Source organism: Hesperophylax consimilis, chromosome 16 (genome assembly GCF_061612785.1).
Source record: "Hesperophylax consimilis isolate HC1 chromosome 16, BYU_Hcon_1.0, whole genome shotgun sequence".
Classification (NCBI taxonomy): Eukaryota; Metazoa; Arthropoda; class Insecta; order Trichoptera; family Limnephilidae; genus Hesperophylax; species Hesperophylax consimilis.
The window spans coordinates 16,721,432-16,744,817 of NC_142851.1; the positions used below are offsets into that span (position 1 = coordinate 16,721,432).

Consider the following 23,386-nt stretch of genomic DNA (forward strand, 5'->3'; position numbering starts at 1 on the left):
GCAATCAATCTGAGAGTTTTTCCTCTTACCATGGCCATATTTAAAGTGGATTCAACTCTTTGAACCAGAATAAAAATAGACTTATTAATATAATGGAAGTATAACCGCAAAATTATTTTTAATTTTTTTATTTATATTATATATTTTGACATCTTTAATATATTTTTATAATCTTTTTGAGCATGAAAATGTATCTATTTTCCTACATAATCGCCATTTCAGTCGATGCATTTTTGCAAGCGCTGTGACAATTTTGAACACCTTGTAGTCGTTATTGAAGCGCGTTTGTAATCTTCCAGGGCATTCCATGGACACACCTTCCAATAATTTCAAACTTATAAGAAGGTGTGCCCAAGATCGGTTTCTCGAATCAGGGGCGGATCTAAGACTCAAATGGCAGTCAGAAAAAAATAACCAAGTTGCCCCTGCGGAGGAAGGGAAGGTGAGGGTGCCTACTTTTAATGAGATTTATTTGCAAAAAAAATCATCAAAATTTCATACTAAATTTAATTTTAGATTTGAGACAGAAATACCCATACTCACACTGAGTTTGGGGGCACATTTTAAAAACCTACGAGAAAACCATAAACCTCATAAAATGTTTATTTAATTCTATTGATGTGGTTTATGCACCTTATTTTTCCAAAGATGTATGAGCCCTTAAAAGTTAAAATTATTATTACGAATTGTGGTATGAAAATATATTTTGCATTTGTAAAGGTCAAAAAGAATTATAATAGCTAATTACATACAGATATATTTAAAAAAAGACTTACTTAATTGCTAATACTGCATTTTAGTCACAGTTCCTTAATGATCTTGGATTATGTGGAACTATAGCTTACTATACCCAACTGGAGTAGGTAAGTGAAGGAAGCAAATAGATTGGAAAATTTGTTATAACTTTTACAAAGACGCGGAAAACCGCAGATTTTTTTGTTACATTGTGTCCCCAGGAGAAGGAAGTGGAAAATTAATTATTACATTGACAAAAATTCAGAAAAAGCCGGAGAGCAATTTTTTTTCCAGGTCGAAGAGCAATCCAATATGTTCTTTCGATTTTTGTTTTTCGGAAAGTATAGACAATATTTATACGGAAAACTTTCAATATTTTCTGAATTTAAAATCTTTTAGCATTGTTTAAAAGGGATCCATATAAAACGTATCAGCTTAACCGGCTAGTAGCTAAGTTGATAAATGCGTCGGATTCCCACCTAGGAGTCACGAGTTCAATCTAATTATAGCTAGGTCTTTAAACAGCTAAGTCGTTTTCCGCCTAAAATAAATATGTGAAATATTTTTTTCCCATATTATTTTGGTATTTTTAATGGGTACATAGATATCTATGTCCTAATACAATTTTAAAAAAAGTTTTTAAGAATTATTCACATATTTTCACTTTTGTCTAATTTAATTTCTTTTTCTCGTCTCATGTATGTGTTTGTGCTGCAATGTACAATTTTTCTGAATTATTTTGTGGATTTAAAGTAAATGATTTAAATATGCATAAATTATTTTTTAAAGCAATTACATACTGCTAATAACTATGTAGCGTCAACATTCACATTAAAGTTATGACGACACATTACAAAGGATTGATTTTTTTAAGATGGCAATTAAGGTTTCTACTTACGCCGTGTCACCAGAAGATACCTACCACTTCACTGATTACTTAAAGGCAATGAAAAGTGGAAATTTAACAAAAAGGGTTAGTAAAACTCTAGCAAGAATATAGATACACCGGTCAAATTAAAATGCCTTTCTACTGTGTTGTATAATAAAGTAACAATGTTTTTGCTGCCGTATCTCGCTGCGTAGGTTGATGTTTAATAGAACGCCACGTTACCCCATTCCCAAGCAGCGCCCCGGCTTGAGTGCAGTCTCGCGTTCTATCCTCTGCCAGAACTTGGAAAACTGAACGATTCAAGGTAAGAACTTTAAAATATCTATTTTATTCACATGCAATCCTAGCGTTGCGCAAAAACTTATATATTTATTGATTAGTGCTCTAAAATTTTAATATTACAATATTTTAAAATATGGATTTTCACGAAACGCCATTTTGAATTCACTGAACAATGGAATCATAATCTAGAAACTTCTATATCTTTTATTATGATTTTTATTAAAAAATTAGAACTGTTTACAAGTTATTTCTTAAAAATCATAAATACATGAAATGTGCCTTAATTAAATCATTTCTAAAATTATTTCACGTTTTCAAAATGACTACCAATGCTTGTAGTTATTTTTTAAAACCGCTACCAACGGAAGTGATATTAATTTAATGTATTTATTTATGTGTGATTTTTTTAACGTTCTTACTCTTCTAACTCCTGTCATGACCGCATTTAATTCACTTAGGACAGGTTGTTTCACAGAATTTTAACAATTCATCAAATTTCTAAGTTGATTCTCAAATTCTGTGAAAGTTCTATTCAAGTTCTTTAATCATTTCAGTTTTGTGTAATAACTTGCCAATAGTGAGACTTACAATATCATTTCTTATTAAACACTCTAAAAATATCCACATTGGAAGACAGGCGTAAAATAAACCTTTTTATTCAAGATTCTAAACTCTAAATTCGACTGTTGCGAACTTCTGCAACTCATAAACTTACGAATACCTACAATAAAAACACGACAAAATACACTATTCCACTGCAACACACATAAGCGCAATTACATTCCGAACTCCCCAATACAACGGTTTCACACTATGGGAAACGAATACTTAGGTGATGTCGATATATTTAATATTAACTTTGAGAATTTTGTGGATTACGTAAGATTTATTTCAACACTATTCCTAAATGTAAGATATATTTATGTAAACCAGTCTAATCGCTGTATTTCTTAATTTATGTTCTTGTTATTTTTAATTTTGTTTCTTTCATATATTATTTTTTAATGTAATTTTATTTTTATTATTTCTTTCTTATGTTTCAAAACTGTCATTAAAATTGTACCACCTATATGTAAAAGCCCTCTGGGCGTTAAATAAATGAATAACCTAACTTAATTAGAACCTTCATTGAACTTGAAAATAAACTTTCAAATTTGATGAATTTTTCAAATTCTCTGAAACAACCCGTCCTCAGTCTTCTATCTTCCTCGAACGTCCCCTACTTATTTTGTGATTCTATGTTGCGTCGATTGCATTATACATTCTCTTGGACTATTTTTTTTTAAATTTGTTTTCAGATGCCTGAATTCATCAAGATCCAGATCGAAGAAGATCCAAAGGGTGTTTTGGCTCCCGATCAGATGGATAAATTAAGGGAGGGTCTAAAACAGGCCGTCAAAGCTTCCGCGGAGAGGACCCACAAGATCCACGTGGTCAAGGCAGTTACAGGATCCAAGATGGCACCAGATGCTGTGGAACATCGAGGAGCTGTACGTCCTAGGGTGAATGTCTTCGTCAGGGGCCTTCGTACTACTCCATTGAACTATCCGCCCCTAAACAAAGACATGTTCGCCGTGCTGGTTGCCGTGCACACCTTGATTCTCTGGATCATCTGGGCAATCGTCATTATCCATATTGCATAAAAAATGAATTTATTTACGTTACTAAAACAGTAACCGAGTAAGCGTAAAACACGGTGATTGTAACCAATCTGAAATTTTCTATTAAAATTTTTATATTCCAAATTTGTTAAAGGTAGAATTTGAGATTGAATATATAATGCATTTTGTTATATAGATTCGTATTTTGAATGAATATTTTAAAGTACATAAAATATATTTGTTTTTTTTAGCAACTCACTGTCAATAAAACGCTTATTACAATAAAATAAAACATATTTTTTTATTATGATATTTGATTGGTTTCGTCCACACGATCCCCGCGCAACGCGCTGAACAGTGAAAGCTAGCAAATAAATTAATAAATACTACATTTGTGGGAACGGCCTTACATTTGTATTTGCCATTTTGTTAGTTTGGAGCGGCTCAGCACGTTTCGTGGGCTTCGGATGTACAGAACCATTGAAGTCGTGGTTAAAAATCTTTTAATTTTTTTTTACGCAACTTCATTGCGGTAGATCCGATTACACCCAACTATTTAGACCGATTTATGTTATACCATGTCATTTAACATACATCTGTCTAAAGGTATAAATAGTTGCTTTATTACACTCAACTATTTATACCTTTAGACAGATGTATGTTAAAAGATATTCGGTAACAAATAAATAATGGATACAAGGTTACTAAGTTTTTAAACCACCAAATTATCACAATAGAATTCCTCATAAATTCATATGAAGAAAGGTATATGGTTATATGATTTTTATACACGTGGAGTAAGGAGAACACACAATGCGCATGGCTGGAGTGCGTGACGCCATAGATAGATATGGTAAGACCAAGTAAATCAAATACTTGAGTCGGATCAGAATATCAGAGGAGTATGAGATGATACATGAGTTTGAATTAAGCAATCAATCCTCTCTGCTTACCCCTCCTGGGAAACAGTGAGATGGTTAGCAAGTTAATTTATATAAATATCACTTTGCTCACTAATTTAGAAGAAATATTAATGATGACATGCTGACTGCATTGAAAACATTACTGATAATTGAAACTCAATGCTTGCATAAAATGATGCATTGTTTTATTTATGCGTGCTTTAGAAATGAAACAATCATTTCTCAGTAATCAACATCTGCAGGCTAAAATAAAACAGATGACGAGGCATGGACTTTGGAACGTGAATAATGTAATATTCCGTGCATTCTATCCGCGTGTTTAACCATATGTATTTAAATTGATCTCAGACTGCTAATTAGGCGAAAATGTTAATTATCAAATGAAAAGACTTTTATTACCATTTAAGCATATTTACCAAATGAGGTAGATATACGTAAACAAGAAACTTAGAGAATTATTTTTTAGTGCCACTCAAACATTTCAACTGCTCCCAACCTCTTGGAGACACACGGAGAAAACTTACTGATATGATATTACTAATTTTCCCGTTAAAAATTGGACTGTTGGCCGCCTATAACGAATTAATTGAAAGAGTTCGTAACGAAGTATCAGTCAAAAGCGAATGTTTTATGAGGACGGCGGAACACGTGTTCATACAAATACTGATATTGTTACTGACATACTTATATGGCAGTATTCCGTCATGATATCTAAGAAAAGAACACGTGTTCTCGATATATAGGGTTTTCCAATAAGAGTTGTTATTTTGAATAGCCCGCTATTTCGGTAGATGTTACTTTTGAAGCTGTCATTTTTAATTTATATACATAATAAAATTAAAGAAGTGATAAAAAAGTGATAAGTGATAAGAAATGATATGTAGTTTGTGGCAAGTGTGTGTTTATGTATATAAAATAAATAAAAATTTAATTTATATAAATAATAAAATAACACCTCTTATTGGAAACCCTATATTCTGAATGACTAATATTTTATCGGAAGTTTGCATGCTTTCACTTTTTTTAAAAAGATCATTTTTCCCCTTGTAGTGAGACTATTACATCCCCCTATTAAGGAATTTAAGTAAAAAATATTTAGGCTTTTAAAAATATATTCAGGTAGATCAAAAAGTACCGATTCTGAATATACTTATTTATTTCTATATTTTTACTATAAGAATTAAAAAAACCATTCTTGAAAAATGATTTAAAAGCTTTACTGTATGCTCCATGATTGGTCGAACAAAAACTGATGCCATATATACTCCGTGCTAAGTTTGTACTACGTAATAATTAAACATCACTTTTAATTATTACTTCATATAATCCGGGATTCATTAAGAACAACATTAGTAAAGTCCTTCCTACAGACCTTACCATAACTTGCCTCACTACGCCGCCCAGCCGCTTGTCGATATAGTTTCCCTATCTCTGTGCAGACGTGGGCGCTCTTGGGAGGTGTACATTTTTTTTAAAGGTTGCCAATGTCGAAAAATTCATAAAAAAGTTTTCACTGCAGATTTAAAACTATGACGTACTAGATATACGCCAATTATACGTTAAAACACTACTCAACTACATTTTTGACAAAAAAAAAATTCAACATACACAAAATAACACTAACAGACCAGTTAGACAAGCGTACAAAGAAAACATAAAAACTCCGACAGTAAATTCAAGCTTTGGACAAAGACACTACCAATATCATGCAATAAAAGCTTTCAACAGTGTAAAACTTTAAATTAAAATTGAGGAAAATAAAAATAAATTCACACACAAAATTACAAAATGGATTAAAGAACAAAAAAGACAATATTACCAAAATTTCAAAGCATAAAATAAAAATAAAACCTACACGTAACACACAAAACCAATATAAACACACATCACTCACAAACACACAAGATCATTTTCAATGTATTATTTTTTAATTTTAAATATATTATTATGTATTTTTAATTTTAAATGTATAATTTTTCTCTTTAAATGTATTATGTAGTTTATATTTTCATATTATAAAATGAAGGTCTCAGCACGGGCAAGCCACCCAGTGAGGCCTACATTACTTGAAAACTTGAATTGTAAAAAATATTGTACCTAATAAAAAAAATAAAAAAAATGAAATCAAAGAATTACAGAAAATTTATATAAACAAGCAATTATAAAATAAAAGACATCCCTTATCCCAGATCAATCATCCCTTTACACGCGGTGAGACAAGTAGAAAAGGAGGCATGGTATCAACCCATGCGGGTCTGATGACCTCTCGGGGTTAGGGGTCTTCGGGGGAAGGTCAAATAGCCCGCCACAAACACGGATATACGGAAAGGGGTGAGATCTACTAACGCGTGTTGGGACTCAAATTGACAAGTGTTTTTTGCTGACAGACGTTTTATACGTCAACAGTGTTTTATGTATTCAATTAAGATTTTTTTATATATTCATTCCACACAGGCTCTGAAGAAAGTATCGGTATCTCAAGATCCGACCGTCACGCGGTTGGTGGGCAAACGCATCAGTTGTCAAGACCTGGACAAACTCTACCTCATGAACCTGGGTACTCCTGTTAGTTCACCAATGAAAGCGAACTACTTGGGGTTACCTATGGCAGAGGTGTTGGTTATTCTCATACCCGCCTCCCAAATAGAGAACCTCTGCAATGGGGGATTTTTTCGTATGAGAGCTTTTATGAGGAGTACATTGGTAGCGATTGCCAAAAACATCTTTATGGCCTTGATAACTTTAAATGATCTATTTTTTGTAGGAACTAAAAGCTTTGCGTCAAAATTATTATTATGTCAAAGTTTTATTGGAACAACTTTTCTTTAATTTTTTTAGGTCATACCCATCATTGTAATATATCATTGAAGGAAAAGATAATACTAACAAACATAACGAAACAAGAAACAGAACAAGATACAGAAAAAAGCACAGAAAACAAAAAAAAAGATAAAGGTGTCAATGTAAATCGAACCCATCATCTGTATTACCGGGAAAACATCCTTTTCCACTCAAACTTTACGTTGTCCCGGTAAGACAAAGCTTCTGGGTTCGATATCCAGTTGAGACCGTTATCTTTTTATCGTCTTTTATTTATTGTTTTTTAATGTTCAGAAATGTTTATATTCTTGGTAAACCTTATATTGTAGGTAGTAGGCATCAAAATCGCTTGACAAACGGAGTCCAGAAACGTTCGATTTCAAGCACAAAACTGGTTTTTATTTATTTTGTAAATAATTTTATAAGAAATCAAAAAAGTGAATCAAATGAAACTGTCACAGATAATCTCACCTAAGAAACTGCATTTTTTTTAAAGTTGTACATAAAGATGCGTTCATACATTTCTATTGAAAAAAAAAATTTGTAGCTTACATTTATGTTTTTTATTGAGTAATTTATTTTTTTATTTGTATTCTACTCTAGCGAAACGATAGGAAAACCTTGAATTTATCTAAAGCATATTTTTTGGTATTCATAATGTACACCGATAAGTTATAAAGATTAATCAAAATAGTAATTTAGCATTAAGCTTCGCCTTAAGATGAACATGTTCAATTACAATGTAAATATGCATCCATCTATAAATTGTTTAAAATAAAGTCGCTTTTCGTCTGTCTGTTTGTGCGCTTAGTTCTCCTAAACTACGCAAAAGATTTTAATACGGTTTTTACTATCGTTTAGAGAATTTATTGCGAAAGGTTTATGTATATAATACATGCATATTATATTTAAAGAAAGCATAGAAAAGTCGACGATTTGTAATGAAGCAAAAAAAAAATTTCTCGCGCTTACATTGTTAACGCTGGCTAAACCTTAGAAGATGTAACAAAATAATGCAGTACATAATTGTATATTTTGAAAAAGCCTACAGAAAAGTTCACAGTGATATATGTCTATCACCTAAGGATAACCCACAGTAATCATTTTTATCTTTTACGTATATTATGTGTTATTTGCGACGCCATTTTGACCAATAAAATATCAATTCTTATCCAATTAAACATGGTAATTATGTTGAGCATTTAATTTATATTGAAATTGCCCTGTACGACATATAACTTAAATCAATATCTTATAAAATTTTACAATTTAAAAAATCAGTTGCAACAAAATATTTGCCGCAAGCACAAAAGCCGCCGCTGCGAGTCTTTATCGCGATAACAAATATATCGGACCTCTCCATGTTGGGTTGTTTACTGAGAATATTATTTGGTTTTTAAATATGGAACACAAGTTATTCTTATTTTAGTGCTGTTATGTTGTGAATATTGCGAATATTAGTTATTTTGTTACTTGTCGTTGATTTTCCTGATCACAGTTCTGTATTTAAATTATGTCTCGAAAACGGTTCCATGATAACTCAACACAGTGACAATTTAACACACTTTTAAAAAGTGATATAACGTCAAGAGAAACGATGAATTTTTTTTTTAACCGAACCTAACCTAACCTACTTAACCCAGTTAATAAATTTTTGTTTCATCACTTTCCATGACTATATTTTTTAAAGGTGTGATGAATTATCATTGTGATGATTTATCCGGTCACCCTCGAAAACGTAGTGGTTTGAATATAGGTCGTAGTACATGGAATGCAAAAAAAAGGGTTTTTTATGACGAATACGAAGAAAAATGGGAAATCCGGCTGTCAAATAGCAGAGAAAGTAATTGTTCTTGAAGAGATTCACTTCATTAACAATAGTGATTAAAACCTACATTTTTCAGATTTAATAAAAAATACCAATAATCCAAGTGTCAATACAAACAAAATATAGAGCTGGATATTTCTAGTAATCTGGTGATCTAAAATAAAATATTTTTTTAGAATTGTCTTAGAATGATAGATACCCTTTAGACATCTTGGAATTGTTAGTGGGTAATAATTAATTATAAATATTATATGGCATTTTGTACAGAATTGTTTGCGAAATTTTACCTCAAGGACCTACAATAATACTAGTTTATGTAAGAGATATTTTATATTATCAAACCCAGTGTAATGAATTCAACGGAAAATTAATTTTGTGTACCTGTTGATGTCGTTATCTGTTCCACTGACTCTATATATTTGTGAACTTGTTAACAGATGTCGCTCGTTGTTCCATGGACTCTATATATTTTGGAGCATTTCTGTGTACTTGTTAACAGATGTCGCTGGCTATTTCATGGACTCTATATATTTGGGAACATTTCTGTATATTCGGTAACAGATGTCGCTGGCTATTCTATGGACAATGCAATTATTTCCAGTTTGAAATGTCGTTTTCATAAATAAGAACCAACTAAATTTATATATTTAAATAGGCGTGACATCGCCCTTATTGATCGACGTAAAGGCTTGATTTTTCGATAACTATTTAATTTAAAATAACTACGTATATAATTTTTTATATGCATTTCTTTAGAAAAACCATAAACATAAGTAATAATTCATGTAACAAAATTTAATATCTATATTTTTATCCTAAAAAAGCAATGCTGGTGTCTACGAGAGGGGTGTTATAAATTTATTTCTGTTGCTGTATTTGTAGATTTATTTTTTATTAAATGTTTGAATCAATTTGTGTTTTAAGTTTTTTTATCTGTATTTTTTTTGTTATAAGTTTTCAGTACCCTTTTAGTTGGGTTTTACATATTTTATAGCTAAATAATAACAGAACTTGAATAGACCTTTCACAATACTTGAAATTTGATGAAATTTTCAAATTCCGTGAAACAACCCATCCTAAAAATCCCCTTCAAAAAGAAAACTTCAGAAATAAAAATAATTCAACTCCAACGTTTCGACGTAAGGCATTATACACTATTAATTTAGTACAATAGTTTCCAAGTCAAACAACTAAGACGTCGGTCACTATCTAATGCCTGCGGGCGGTAAAGGCGAGCCGAGGCCAGGGATGGTCCGGCCAGCCCTTGGACCGCCCCTAAGCAAATACCCCTAAACGTTGATAAACTCGGCAGCCTTAAACGGTGGTCGCCACCGCCCCTGTGCTTACAGGGTTGTATAAGGCCAACTCAATATAGGATGATTTAAAGGGTTATTTGAATTTATGAAATTATTCACGACCAAACTAAATTTAAATGATGCTGTACAAGTTTTACAGGCGGGTCATGGCCACGTACAATGAATAGGGTAACCTAAAATAAGCAACTAACATTTCAAATGAAAATTTAATTTGAATAAATAGTTCATCTATTGTACATTAGCTGTTTAACGTGACACCAGACTAGATTGCCTTTGCTTGGAGGCAGTGGCCATTCGTATCTCAGTGGAGCAACGTTCTTTCTAATTTTTTTAATTGTGTTTGAATGACAACTTGCAACAAACGTGGGAACATTGATTGGGAATTCAATCGGAGTTTGAAAAGGAAGAAAAAAATCTACGAATCCTATGTTCGTATTTTCCATAATTATATATTTTTTCTTAAATCTAAAATATTTTCACCATATCACTGTTCCAGTGATTAGCCATCTAGCAGTTAGATAGAATTTGGGAGGCGGGTTAGGGTACTGTCGTCCTGGGAATCATTTATTGGATAACCAACACCTCTGCCATAGGTCACTCCAAGAGGCTCGCAACGTTTGTTGATTAAGCAGGGGTGCCCGGGTTTATCGGATGAGGTGTGTTCAGGATGCAGGACGAGCTGCGCGGCGCGCCAGATCGGGACAGGCTGATTTGGGAAGACCCTTTGACCTCTCCAACTGGACTCTCGACCAGTTGCCTTGAGTCGCAGTGGAAAGGATATATTAAACAACTATATTCTGTCAATTAAACAACTATACTCAATTACATTCATAAGTACAAAACCCAAGAAATAACGTCAAACACGTACAATAGAAACACTAGATCTTATGGTCAAAAGCTTATCCAACAAATAACTACTAATACAACCTTTGGGCAAAAAAGCTTCTTATATCATAGTATTAAACTCTGCAGTAAAATACCACTCTCACTCAAAAACCTCAACATTTTAACATTTAAATCTCAAATAAAAAGCTGGATACTTAATATAGGGAGATCTGAAATAGAAAATATACTGATATCAAACACAGACTATAACCGAATCTACTAAACTGAACCATACAAAAAACACTATCTTACTTATTTCAAAATTACTTAAAAAATATATATATATATACTACATGATATATGTTTATAATTAAATTCATAAGTTACTTTGTTGTAATATTAATTTCTTATAATTAAATTATAATATGTATATGACATCCCCAGCACGAGAGATCCCAGTGAGGATATCATTATATCTATATATTACTAAGAAAGAAGACAATAAATCAATATTATTATTACTATTCACATGTCCGTAACTGCCCAAATTTCTACCTAACCTTTTACCTTCCCAAAACATCGTTTACTTAAAAAGGGCCTCCACACAGTATCCCATAAGATTACACAGACCCTGAGTGAAAATATTTTCCTCATGGCTTTCTGTGTGGGGTTAGTATAAAAAATAAATATAAAATTTGGGGATGCAGATTATAAAAGTTTATTTTAAATATCAATTTTGGCAGGAAACTGTTAGATTTTTTAAAATATAAAAAGTAACATCTTCAGTTATTAACTTGTAACTCAATATGATCAACTTAAAACACGATTATCACGAAAAAAAACTATTACCCACAAATTTCGTGTTAAAAAATCTCATAGTCGCTGCGCACATGTTGAAGTTTATACACTCCCACGGTTTGCCGTTGAAACGCCACGCGTATATTTTGTATGAACTAGGTATAAACGCACGCATTGGTATCATTTAAATACTCGCTAATACGGACGTGTGGATTTTTAAGCACTGAATTTGAATTACGAGCTGTTTAATGCGCCGTAAAATTATAACACAGATTTTTCTTACATTCTTATCTTTTTTAATGCATAAACGCAGACAAAACCACCATGGTTTGAAGGGATGGAGTATTTGATTGTTCCAAAGCGATAGATACTTTCAGTGTCACCTTGGTTAAAAGCAACTATTCAGAATTGAAGTCTAAATGACTTTTGCCATGCATTCTGGACATATCCACTTTTCACTATCCATTGTGAGTAACCCAGAATAGTCCTAACTGCTCCCAATCGCCTGGAGCTAGTCAGAGTATTGCATACCCGATCGGGGTATATTATGAGGCTGAAGATATTGGAGAGGGGAAGAAAATGAGGAAGAGGAAGGTGGAGAAGTACCTGCCAATTCAGATCTCTAAAACAAGGTTTCTATTCGTAATGGCGTTCTTTCACCAGGATGATACTGAAAGTATCTATCTATTTCTTCCTACTTTCCATACTTCTTTCAGCTTCACAATATTCCCCAAAAAAGTGAGCCGTTGTTCCATTGGCATAAACAAAAAACGTACCCATGTGTGATCTACAAAGAGCAATAATTATTTTCATTTAACATTCACATTGTTTTCCGATTTTTATCTGTTTAGTAGAGACAAGTTCGTTAAGATAATTCCTGGAAACAAAAAAAAATGTCAAGAGCGGTTAAATCTGAAAATCTAGGCAGTCAATCGTTCACCCATGTTACCTCTTCTGGAATTAATCAGACTGGAAAAATCTCATCAAAATGTTAATTAAAATAACACGTTTCTAAATCGTTAAGGGCTCCATATTAAATAAGTCACTTTTTGTACTGCCGGCTAAACTGACTCCAGATTAGTGCCCGTAAAAAATCTTAATCTAATAGTTAAGCCATTTTATTGCATTTGAAACGTGATGATTTTATAAATTAATAATCGTTTAAATCTCATCAGTAACGTTACTTAAAAAATTGTAGAAATTCTGTAGATTTTTTTTAAAATCGTTGAAAATTACAAGTTTGTATTTGGTTTCTGATATGTTTCGTTCAACCTTGTATTTCACTGGAAAACGCTCAGATAAAAGACATAAAAAATCGAGCCTCTTTCACCAGATTTTTTCTTTTTATTTGAAAAATATGGAGCAAGCCTGAGGCAGAGATGAGCAACCCGCGGCCCGCGGGCCTATTTCATACGGCCTATTAGCTAAAAAAAAAACATTAAAAAATTTCGGTTAGAAAAATTTTCATCGTTTTTTTTTCTCTTTTGTAAAAGGGTTTATCGGAATGCTTTTTTATTCAAAGTTTTGAATCAGCCTCTCAAAATAATGAGCTTTTTTTACAGAAATACAATTAAAAATTAAAATTTCGTGGTTTGAACTTCATTGTACAAAATAATTTACCTTCGCAGAGCGGCTTTGTCGAGATCTATTTAAAAATTTCATGTCAAAGTTTTGTCTAAAATCCAGCATTTATTGGTTTGACCTTGAACCTAGCAAAATTTTTCCTGCGGGGCTTTGTTTTTGGGTTTTTTTATTATTTTAATAATAAATTATCGTTTTACAAAAAAAATAGGTTTGCGACACCACCGACTGCAAAGTTAACCACGTCAAATTTAAGTATATACCCAACCCCTGCGGTACGCGAACAAATTGAAAATGGATAAATTGGCCATCCGGTTAAAAGAGTTGATCATCACTGCACCAGATATTTTGAAAGTTAAATGACAATGACCTTACTAGATGAAAAATGTACCAATCTAGAAATAATTCAAAGAAAAGCAGTGCAAATTTAATATTGCCAAATATTAGGCAATTTTCGTGCTTTTGAAAATAGAATAACTGCCTCCTACTAATTGATAGTATTTTTGTAATATTATGATAAAAGTTGCATTTGTTTTAAAAAGCTACATCACATTTAACTTCGTTTGTTCACCGAGCTACTTATTATCTTTACAAGTGAGTTTTGTAAATAAGTCTAGACATTATAATATTTAAAATCCATTTCCACGGATGTAAAACTTTAATCAAACATCCTAATTTCGGTTGTCGGTGCATAGGTGCATGCGTGGATTCCAGTATTTCTGTATAATGCGTAAAATTACTTAAGTTCAATCAACTTTTAATTTGTAAAATTTGAACCGATTAGTATAAATCATATAAGACAAGAGTTTAAGTGTGCATCAAAATTATGTTATGATTTAATTAATCTTTATTTGAAATGTCTGTATCGGTTGTTTGAATGTTTAACACAAGTCATTATTTTTTAAAGAAAGACATTGCTCCTAAAACAAATGTTTAGGATAATATGTTCAAATTATTGGAAATCCGGTTAAAAATGGGATTGCACGCTTTGACGAATTTATATAAAATTTAATTATTGATGACAATATTAGCGATTTATTAACAATTTTTTTTAGCGAATACGGTAAAAAAAATATATTCATCCTAAACTTGCGCGAAAAGTCAATGGATGTCGCACATTAAAATTAAAATAGAATATATTTATCCACAATTATCTTATTATATTATCTAGACACTGTCTAGATTGCGTTTAGTAAAAGTTGACTCTATAGTAGGTACTTTTAGTATTTTTATTTTCATCAAGTTGGCAGAAAATAAAAATGTACGGTGAAAAAATGAAGATAGTGTCTTGATAAACTTTTTGCGAATAAAATATATATAAAATAAAATTGCGAATATATTATCACAATATATGTTTGCATTTCGTCATGATATGTATATTATCAAGGCTCGCGCAATACTCATTTTTCTCTGTGTAATAATATCCTTTGATGTTTTCGGGTCCGCGCCAGTGTGGATTTCTATTTTCTATTAGTTCGGATAAAAAGTTTCGAATAAAGACTAAACAGAAATACTTTTTTGAACATTTAACTTCTCCAATTATTTAAATATCTTTACTAATCTTATTACGTACAAAAACAAAACACCCCGAGTCAAATAATTCATTAATTATTATTACTCTTACAGTGTATTCATTCTACTCTTGTATCTTTGTAACTTTTGTACTTACCTGTTATTTCATTAGGAAAAGAAGCCATCTAATATTCCGTAATGGGGGGCTCCTTTGTAAACGTAAGAAGTCAGAAATGTTTTATTAACGGGGCTAAGAATTGTGTTTACAGCCGCTAAGGAACTAATTAAATCCTTAAATTCAGACGTGATGGCTTTCGGGTTTGCTCATTTTGCCTCTTAGGAAAAAGGTCGCGAAATATTGCAGATGTAATTAAGAAATTACAAATGACTTGCTTAACAAAATAACACAAACTATTTTCCTCGTAATACTTTTATCGTCGTCCCAAATAAAGAAAATCTCTCCCTTTGTGCGTTTCTTTGTAGAAGAAATACCTATAGCTATTATGCATGGCTTCAATCTCAGCTTTGAGCTAAGTGGAGTTTGAAGCAATTATTATTTTTTAATTTTACATTGGTCGGTTATGTTGTGTGGTGAGTAGGTACATATTTATTGTAAAAAAAGAATAAATGTGTTAAAATTATCATTCACAAGAAAAATTGCATAATCAGTCAGCCAAGTGAATCACATATTCGAGTATGTATATATTTTTTAATTTTAATTTTTGACATTTTTAAAATTGGAACTGATTAAAAAAAGGATACAAATTTCATAAAAAATCTTTTTAATTCACGCAAGATAAAGTGCCCACATAATATTATATATATTATAAGAACTCATATTTTCAGACACGTGAAAAATCACAGGTTACTCGTAGAGGGGCCATTGCATATTTACATATCTCTTTGAAACGTGTTCCGCTATTATTACGATAGTAGAAGTGCTCTGGGACCGGATTCGGTAGTTTTCTGTCGTTCGGCAGAGTATCGGGAGCGTTGGAGGTCAAATTTGACTAATTGGAGTAAAAAGGGGAACCAATTTGCTTCGTGCCTCATCTAAATATAATCAATGAACATCTAAATATAAAACAAGGGAACGTCTGAACTTTCTTTGTGATAAAATTCGGCGGGTAAAATTCGGTTTATGGGAGTCACTCGAATAACCGAAATTGAACTTGATTTAGACTAATTTAGGGCTGGGGAATCCGAATCTGTAAGAATTAGGTGGGGGTCGGCACTATTAACTGAGTTATAGAGTTTTGAAATTTCGTACGCGATACATAGAAACCATGTTTTATTTATCAACTATGACTTAAGAAAATCAAATTAATGACTATTTAATTACTTTTGAAATTTCAGTAGTGCCAACTAAAAAAAGAAAAGTGTTGCCATATACTAATAATATTTTTTTACAAAATAGGTAAGGTTTTTAGTTTGGGTTAGAGTAGGCAGATGAACATGGAAAAAGGTATTATAATTAAATCACAAACCAGTCTATACAAACCTAGCGTAGCCCACAAACTACTTGAAAACTGGGATATAACTCTAAAGGGGACGCAAGCAGGCGTTATTAAAGGGGCAATTTTTTTTACAGGAAATAACATGGAAAAAAGGTACTAGAATTAAATCACAAACCAGTCCATACAAACCTAGCGTAGCCCACAAACTACTTGAAAACTGGGATAAAACTCTAAAGGGGACGCGAGTGGGCGTTATTAAAGGGTCATTTTTTTGTTATAGAAAATCACAGTTAGGTTAGGTTAGGTTAGGTTAGGTTAAATTACACGTAGCGGAGCCGATAAGCTTTACCGGAATGAATTCTTAATTCCTACTCGCCGATGACGCCGGTTAGTGGCGCTTATTTTATTGAGCAGGAAGATAGTCGGCGCCGCCACGCGCGTACACAAATCTGAACCTGCCTTCACTATGTGCGGTCTCATACGTTTACATACAAACATTCTCGTTGGAGCTTCTGCGCTAGTTGGCCGCCTACGCGCCGACCAATCCGAAAGCAGAAACCCGCGTCCTTTGTGTTCGTACAATGAATTCTTAATTCCTACTCGCCGGTGACGCCGGTTAGTGGTGCTTATTTTACTGAGCAGGATGATAGTGTCAACATAAACGACCTGTTAATTGCCGATGTTTTCAACAAATCGCTAGTCTGGGATAAAAGAAACACTCTTCACACTGTGCCAAAGTTTTGTTTCTTAATTTCAATAAAGTATTCTCCAAAAGTAAATAAATCTTCGTCTGACGAGCTCGACATTTTGTGAAAACTGACAACTGCTGTCAGGCTACCGCACAGATGGCGCAGATTTTACCCGCTTTGTACGTGTCTACAAGTCGGCGCCAACTGCCGCCGACGACCTTAGGCACTGAGCATCGATAATCTGAAAGCCGAAACACGCGTCCTGTGTATTCGTACACTTACAGTTGACAGTTCCGTTTTTTGCCTGGAATTTCCAGATGGACGCATTATCTTTCAGCTGACATTGACAATTCCATCAATATTTTTTATGTCCTTCGTGGTTGAGAGGCAAAACCCTCGACTACCAAGCTGGAGGTCTTTTTTTTTTTTTTTTTTTTTTTATTATGGAGAAAAAACAGATACAGATATCAATTGACAAAAATATATACGAAACATCAACTAGAGAATTCACCTGCATCCAAACTATTTTTCACGAATTAACTTAAACAGCAGTTAAAAACATTTACAAATATTTTCACTTATAAATATGGGAAAAATATATAGAAATAAATATATAGGTCGCGGGTTTATATCCCGGCGTGCGTCAGTCAATTATATTTGATTAATTTGTGTTATTTCATAAATTACTAGAATTATGCTTTATATATTTTAAATAATATATAGCATAATTGTGGCACGTTCCAAAGTGGAAAATACTCTCAGTATCGCCGTGGTGTAAAAACCAGCATTCAGAATTGAAACGCTCCATGAAATGGCTTTGGCTGTGTTTGGTAACCAGATTTGAATAACCAGGTACTTCCCAACCTTCCTCTTTCCGATCTCCTCTCCCCCTGCCACCTTCAGCCTCACAACATATCCCAATTGGGGATGCCATAGTCTCACTTGCTTCAGACGGTTGGGAGAAGTTGGAACTAGGAAAAAAAATGAAAAATCGCTTACAGAGTTGTAAGTGATTTTTAGTAAAGTTCATTGTCAAATAATAAAAACAAACACCAAGTAGTCAACTAGTTTGATCGTTTACGAGTAAAACTCCGGCGAAACCAGTTGTTAGAAATTACAACAATCAACGTATAGAATAGAGTTTTTGCTTGAGATTACAGGAAAACTATTTTTTATTTAAAAAAAACTAATAATCCATCTTATTATTTTTAATATTTTTATCTTTGTTAAAGTAATAAATACGTACAAATATTCAAAATAAATCAAATTTAATAAGGCATTAATAATTATTATAACATTATTAAATTTGATTTATTTTAAATTTATTAAAAAAAATTAAATGGAGTTCTACGAATTAAACACCAAAACAATAAATAAAAAAACAATAAATATACAAATATTCAGTACGCCTTGAAGTATTCTCAGTAAGATATAATAGAAATGTTCTTTTTAAAATCTATGTTAAATTCTACTTTGAATTGTATCTCGTGAAAGCTGCCCTAAATAAGGTGGTTTCTCACTAATTACGAAGACGTATCCGACATTTTAACGACGTCCTATAGTCTTGTGGAAAACCTGTTTAATTTCTAAAGACAGGAAACTTCCAAGTCTCCTTTCAATTCAAGAAAATACAATTTCTTTAAAAATCTACACTAGTCAGAGAGGGCGATGTCAACTAGGCTGTAATGTTCCTCACAAAAGGACATGAATTGAGGATCGATTTCACAAAGAAAAATTTCCATCCCAAACGGTCTTTTTTATTATTCTTATTTTATATATATTTAGGTCTACAAAACGGCTAATACAGAATTTAAAAAAAAAACAATATTTTACCTGCTTTATGTGTACTAGAAAAACATAAATTTTCCCAAAAGTGCACGGAGAAAAATGGGCATTGCTAATTTATTCAGAATCTCTTAAAATGATTGATTAATAGAGAGGGATTGCATGAATTAACAGGTTTCCTGTTAAACTTTTAGTAGATTACGAATATATTATCACGACGTCGGAACATTTCTTCATGAAAAACTTGTCATGATATACAAGGAGAAAACTTAGTGAGACTATGGCATCCCTAATCGGGTTATGTTTTGAGGCTGAACGTAGTGGGGAGAGGAAGGAGATGGGGAAGAGGAAGTTGGGGAAACACCAAACACGGCCAAAACCAATGAAGCAACGTTTCAATTCTGAATGGTGCTCTTGCACCTCCACTGAGAGTATCCTCCACTCTGGAAGGTGCCGCTAAAATACTATTTATTATTTTTAATTAATAAATTGCGAAATAACAAAAAAAATGATCATAAAAAAATTATGGATGATCAAATAAAATTTTGTTGCGCTTACCGGGATTTGAACCCGAGACCTGCGTCTTGCTAGTCAAAAGCTTTACCCCTCGACCACGGAAGCCGTCAATCTAAACAATTCCAAATATGTTCCAGGCAACAGTCCGTGGGGTGGAAATTACCCTTATAATAGCCAACCCCCAATAAGAGAGAGTGCAAGAAGAGAGTCTACAAAACAGTGATATCATTTCAATCTGAGGTTGTTTCTTACTCCAGTAATTCGCTTTAAAATTTAATTACAATAACTTGGTAAAAAGATTATACTGTTTAAACTCGCAGTGGAATTTTTTACGTTTTTGTAATCATATTATGCTAAATTGTTGTAGCACACCATCTGCTGAAAAAATGTAATGGCTTGAATAAAATTTGAAGAAAAATTAAATGGGAGACATTAGTGACTCCACCGCAAGATGCGATTTAATAAATAAATGTGTGTGCACACCTAATGACCTGTAATTATGTCATATATAATAATAATCATACAATTTTGCAATAGTCGTTTTCTGCCATATTTTAATCAAAAAATTATTAAATAACAAGTTGTTACCCGTCAAAAATAATGAGATGGAAGTTGACTTGCCTGTTGAAATTTGAGATTTTTTTGTTCCTACAGAATCGAAAATCCTAGTTTTTTATGCGAGTATCGCATAAGAGTCCCAACTGCCTCCAATCTTCTGGAACCAGTGATAATGTAGCATCCCCTATCGGGGTATACTGTGAGGCTGAAAAGAGTTTGGTGTCGAAAGAGATGAGGAACAGGAAAGCGAGAAGCAACTGGTTATTCAGACCTGGTCACCAACGACGATAAAGCCACATCAAGCAACATTTCTGTATACCAATTGGGAACGAATTACAAATATACTATATTTTATTTTGAATGAATAAATTGTGAAATAACACAAATTACTTAAATGAAATTTACTTGCGCGCGCCGAGATTTAAACCCGCGACTTCTGTATTCGTGGCCAAGGATGATAACCACGGAGGTTTTGTTGCGTTGCTTTAATCCTAATTTGACTTCATGCAAAGTTCAAATTTACAGTTCTGTAATTCTGGCAAGCAATAGGAACGCACAATTTAAAAATAGAATAAAAATAATCGGCAGGTTTATTTATTTTTTATATAAGTAGGTACTTTGTAGCTTAAGTGAATTGAAATTAATTACTATTTTGTTTTCAAATTTCTCTTAAAGTTTTCACAACCAATTTGGAACCTGACTAAATTGGAGTTTTTTTTGTAAATGAACAATAGTTCAAAAATAAGTTATTGAATATAATAAAAACATGTTTATTTAGTCTAAGTTATGTATATTATAAATCAAAAGTATGAATATTCAATTAACATTTTTTAATAATACTGACTCAAAAAATTTTCTCTTTTGGTAAAATTATTACAGTTAAATAATTAGATTAATTTGGCTTAGCAAATAAGCCAAGCCATTATTACTGTGCTTTCACCGGTAATTTTCAAGTAATTTCGCAAAGCTATTAATGTGGGGGCGAATAGGTTGCTTTTATTTTCAGTCGCCTTCTTAGTAAATACATCCTTTTATCATAATATATCAGCGTTGTTATTAAGGTGGTAAAAATGTTTAAAGCACGTATTTTTAATTTTTTATCAACGAAAACTGTTGCAAAAAAAAACTAATGAAAAGAAATATTAAAGAGAAGTCAAGTTATTGTGTGATTGGAAGGTGAAGAGGCCATCAATGTTGACTTGTATGACTTTCTGTTGATAAGGTGACAAAATTTTTCCATACAACATTAAACATATTGCTTTTTACAAACTTACGCCTGAATGAAGGTTTTTGATGTTTGATGTGGTGTAGTCAACCCCACGGAAAGATTTTAAGATAATTAACTGGATCTTGAAGAATGCTTTACACACTTGGAATAAAATTGCATAAATTCATGTAAGGTTGCTTTATCCTTTTTAGACTTGTTAATGATTCTTTTTTTCACATAGTTTTCAATTAAACTTGGTAGATTGTTTAAAAGTACCTTGTGATTCTGTTGTTTACCACTGTAGTTGACCACATTTGATAAGCACTTCTCTTGGAAAACTCGTACGTGGAATGAAACTTTTTTGAGTGTAGGTACTACTCTCTTGATAGTTTAGCGAGCATTTGTATATTTGACAACGATATTGAGGTGTTCGTGATCATTTTTTATCTGTTTCACTAGTAAGAGATGAGACTTGAGAATCTTGTTGATTAAATTCTGGACTTGTAGGTCGTAGATTTTCGGAGAGTAAACGAGATATTCCACGTTGCTCTGTTGCTCTGTTGCTCGGTACGCTGTGGGAACCAAGGCGCACGAAGGAGCAATATCGACTCACGGAATGCTCGTTGCGTCTGTTTAGGAGTCAGATATTGTAGAGCAGTAACATCGTCGTATGATTAAAAACATTTTTTTAAAAAGATGAGTAAAATAATTTTATACAAATGTAGGTACTTTATCGATTTATTGCTCAAATTCAAAGCAAATCCGAATTCCGGAGTTCATTGAACCAGAGGTACAGACGGACATCCATACATAGAATAAAGAATAACACAAAATATGCCTTGTGGGCGTGTTTCGTGATTCAAATATAAGCCCAATTTGGGCCTGTATTTCCATACAAAACTGTGTTTCACCATGATTGCAAAATTCAAATTAAAAAAAAGTGTAAGAGAGACAGACAGCGTGCTAAATTCTCTAAAACCAAAATAAGTGTATGTTTCATAGAATTTGAACTCTCTAAAACCAAAATAAGGATGGGATGTTTCATAGAATTTGAACAATTAATTTTCAACAAATTTCAACGTTCATTTTCGGGTTCCGTGAAAGTCCTGTTCAAGTTCTGTTATTATATCACTATCCGCTAGTTTCTTGACAGAACTTAAATAATAACAGGATCTGGAAAAGAACGTTCACAGAACTTGAAAATTAACTTTGAGATTTGAAAAATTGTTCATATTCTCTGAAACAACCCGCCCTAAGTTTCCATTCAAATTTATGTGGAAGCTACTTATAGTTTACTTTTTTATTCTATGCACCCAACCGAAATTAGTATTTTTGATAAAGTTACAGATATTGCTCATAATAAAATACACAATAAATAATTAACATAACAATTCTGTACATCGCAAGTCAAAGGTTAAATGTCACATTATTGTAATTCATCATTTTCGTGGAAATTGTAAAATTCCTTTATCTACGTTGTCGTAATTACGAAAATATTAATTTGACTTCTGAACACAGTGAGAACCCTGACCTTTAAAGACAGCTGAACTTTAATAAGGGTACAACTATATTTTGTCAACTAACTTACTTTCGTAAAAAGTGGGCACTGACCTTTAACCTAGATACAGGATTAAATCTCCAGAGATAACGATAATTATAAATAACTCACGATACTCCGCCACTTCCCCTGTTTAGTTTTCATAATTTAGGGTTATATGAATTATGAAAATTTGCTTTGTGTGCTATTGAGTTTTAAATATGGAATGGATAATAAAGACCATGCGGGGGAAGATTTTTTTCTCTGCTGAGGGAACGATTCGTTTTAATGTGAAAAATATGTACTAAAAAATGATTTCAACCGAATAAATTGCTTTTTAAAACAACCAGGTTTTAACACGTGAAATGATATTAAAAAATGTGTACGGTTTTTGTATTGTTTTCTTATGGATAATAATTTAATGATTTAAGGTGATGTACTAAGTCGTGTAATATTTTAAATTGAGGCACTATCAATAACAACCCTTATTTAGATGGCGATAAGGTTTAAATTCCCGCTTAACACCA

The 23,386-nt window shown here is 32.4% G+C and overlaps 2 protein-coding genes across 2 annotated transcripts in view; one reads left to right on the plus strand and one right to left on the minus strand.

Moving 5' to 3' along the window:
• The window catches only part of LOC149416797 (uncharacterized), a 542,858-nt gene that overhangs the window by 454,255 nt on the left and 65,217 nt on the right, over positions 1–23,386 (minus strand). The gene's annotated exons all lie outside the window — the stretch shown is intronic.
• On the plus strand, positions 1,863–3,774 carry LOC149416800 (uncharacterized). The gene is made up of 2 exons (XM_089640645.1): positions 1,863–1,928; positions 3,205–3,774. Exon 2 carries the CDS (start codon positions 3,205–3,207, stop codon positions 3,547–3,549), a length of 345 nt encoding a protein of 114 aa, XP_089496771.1. The 5' UTR covers positions 1,863–1,928; the 3' UTR covers positions 3,550–3,774.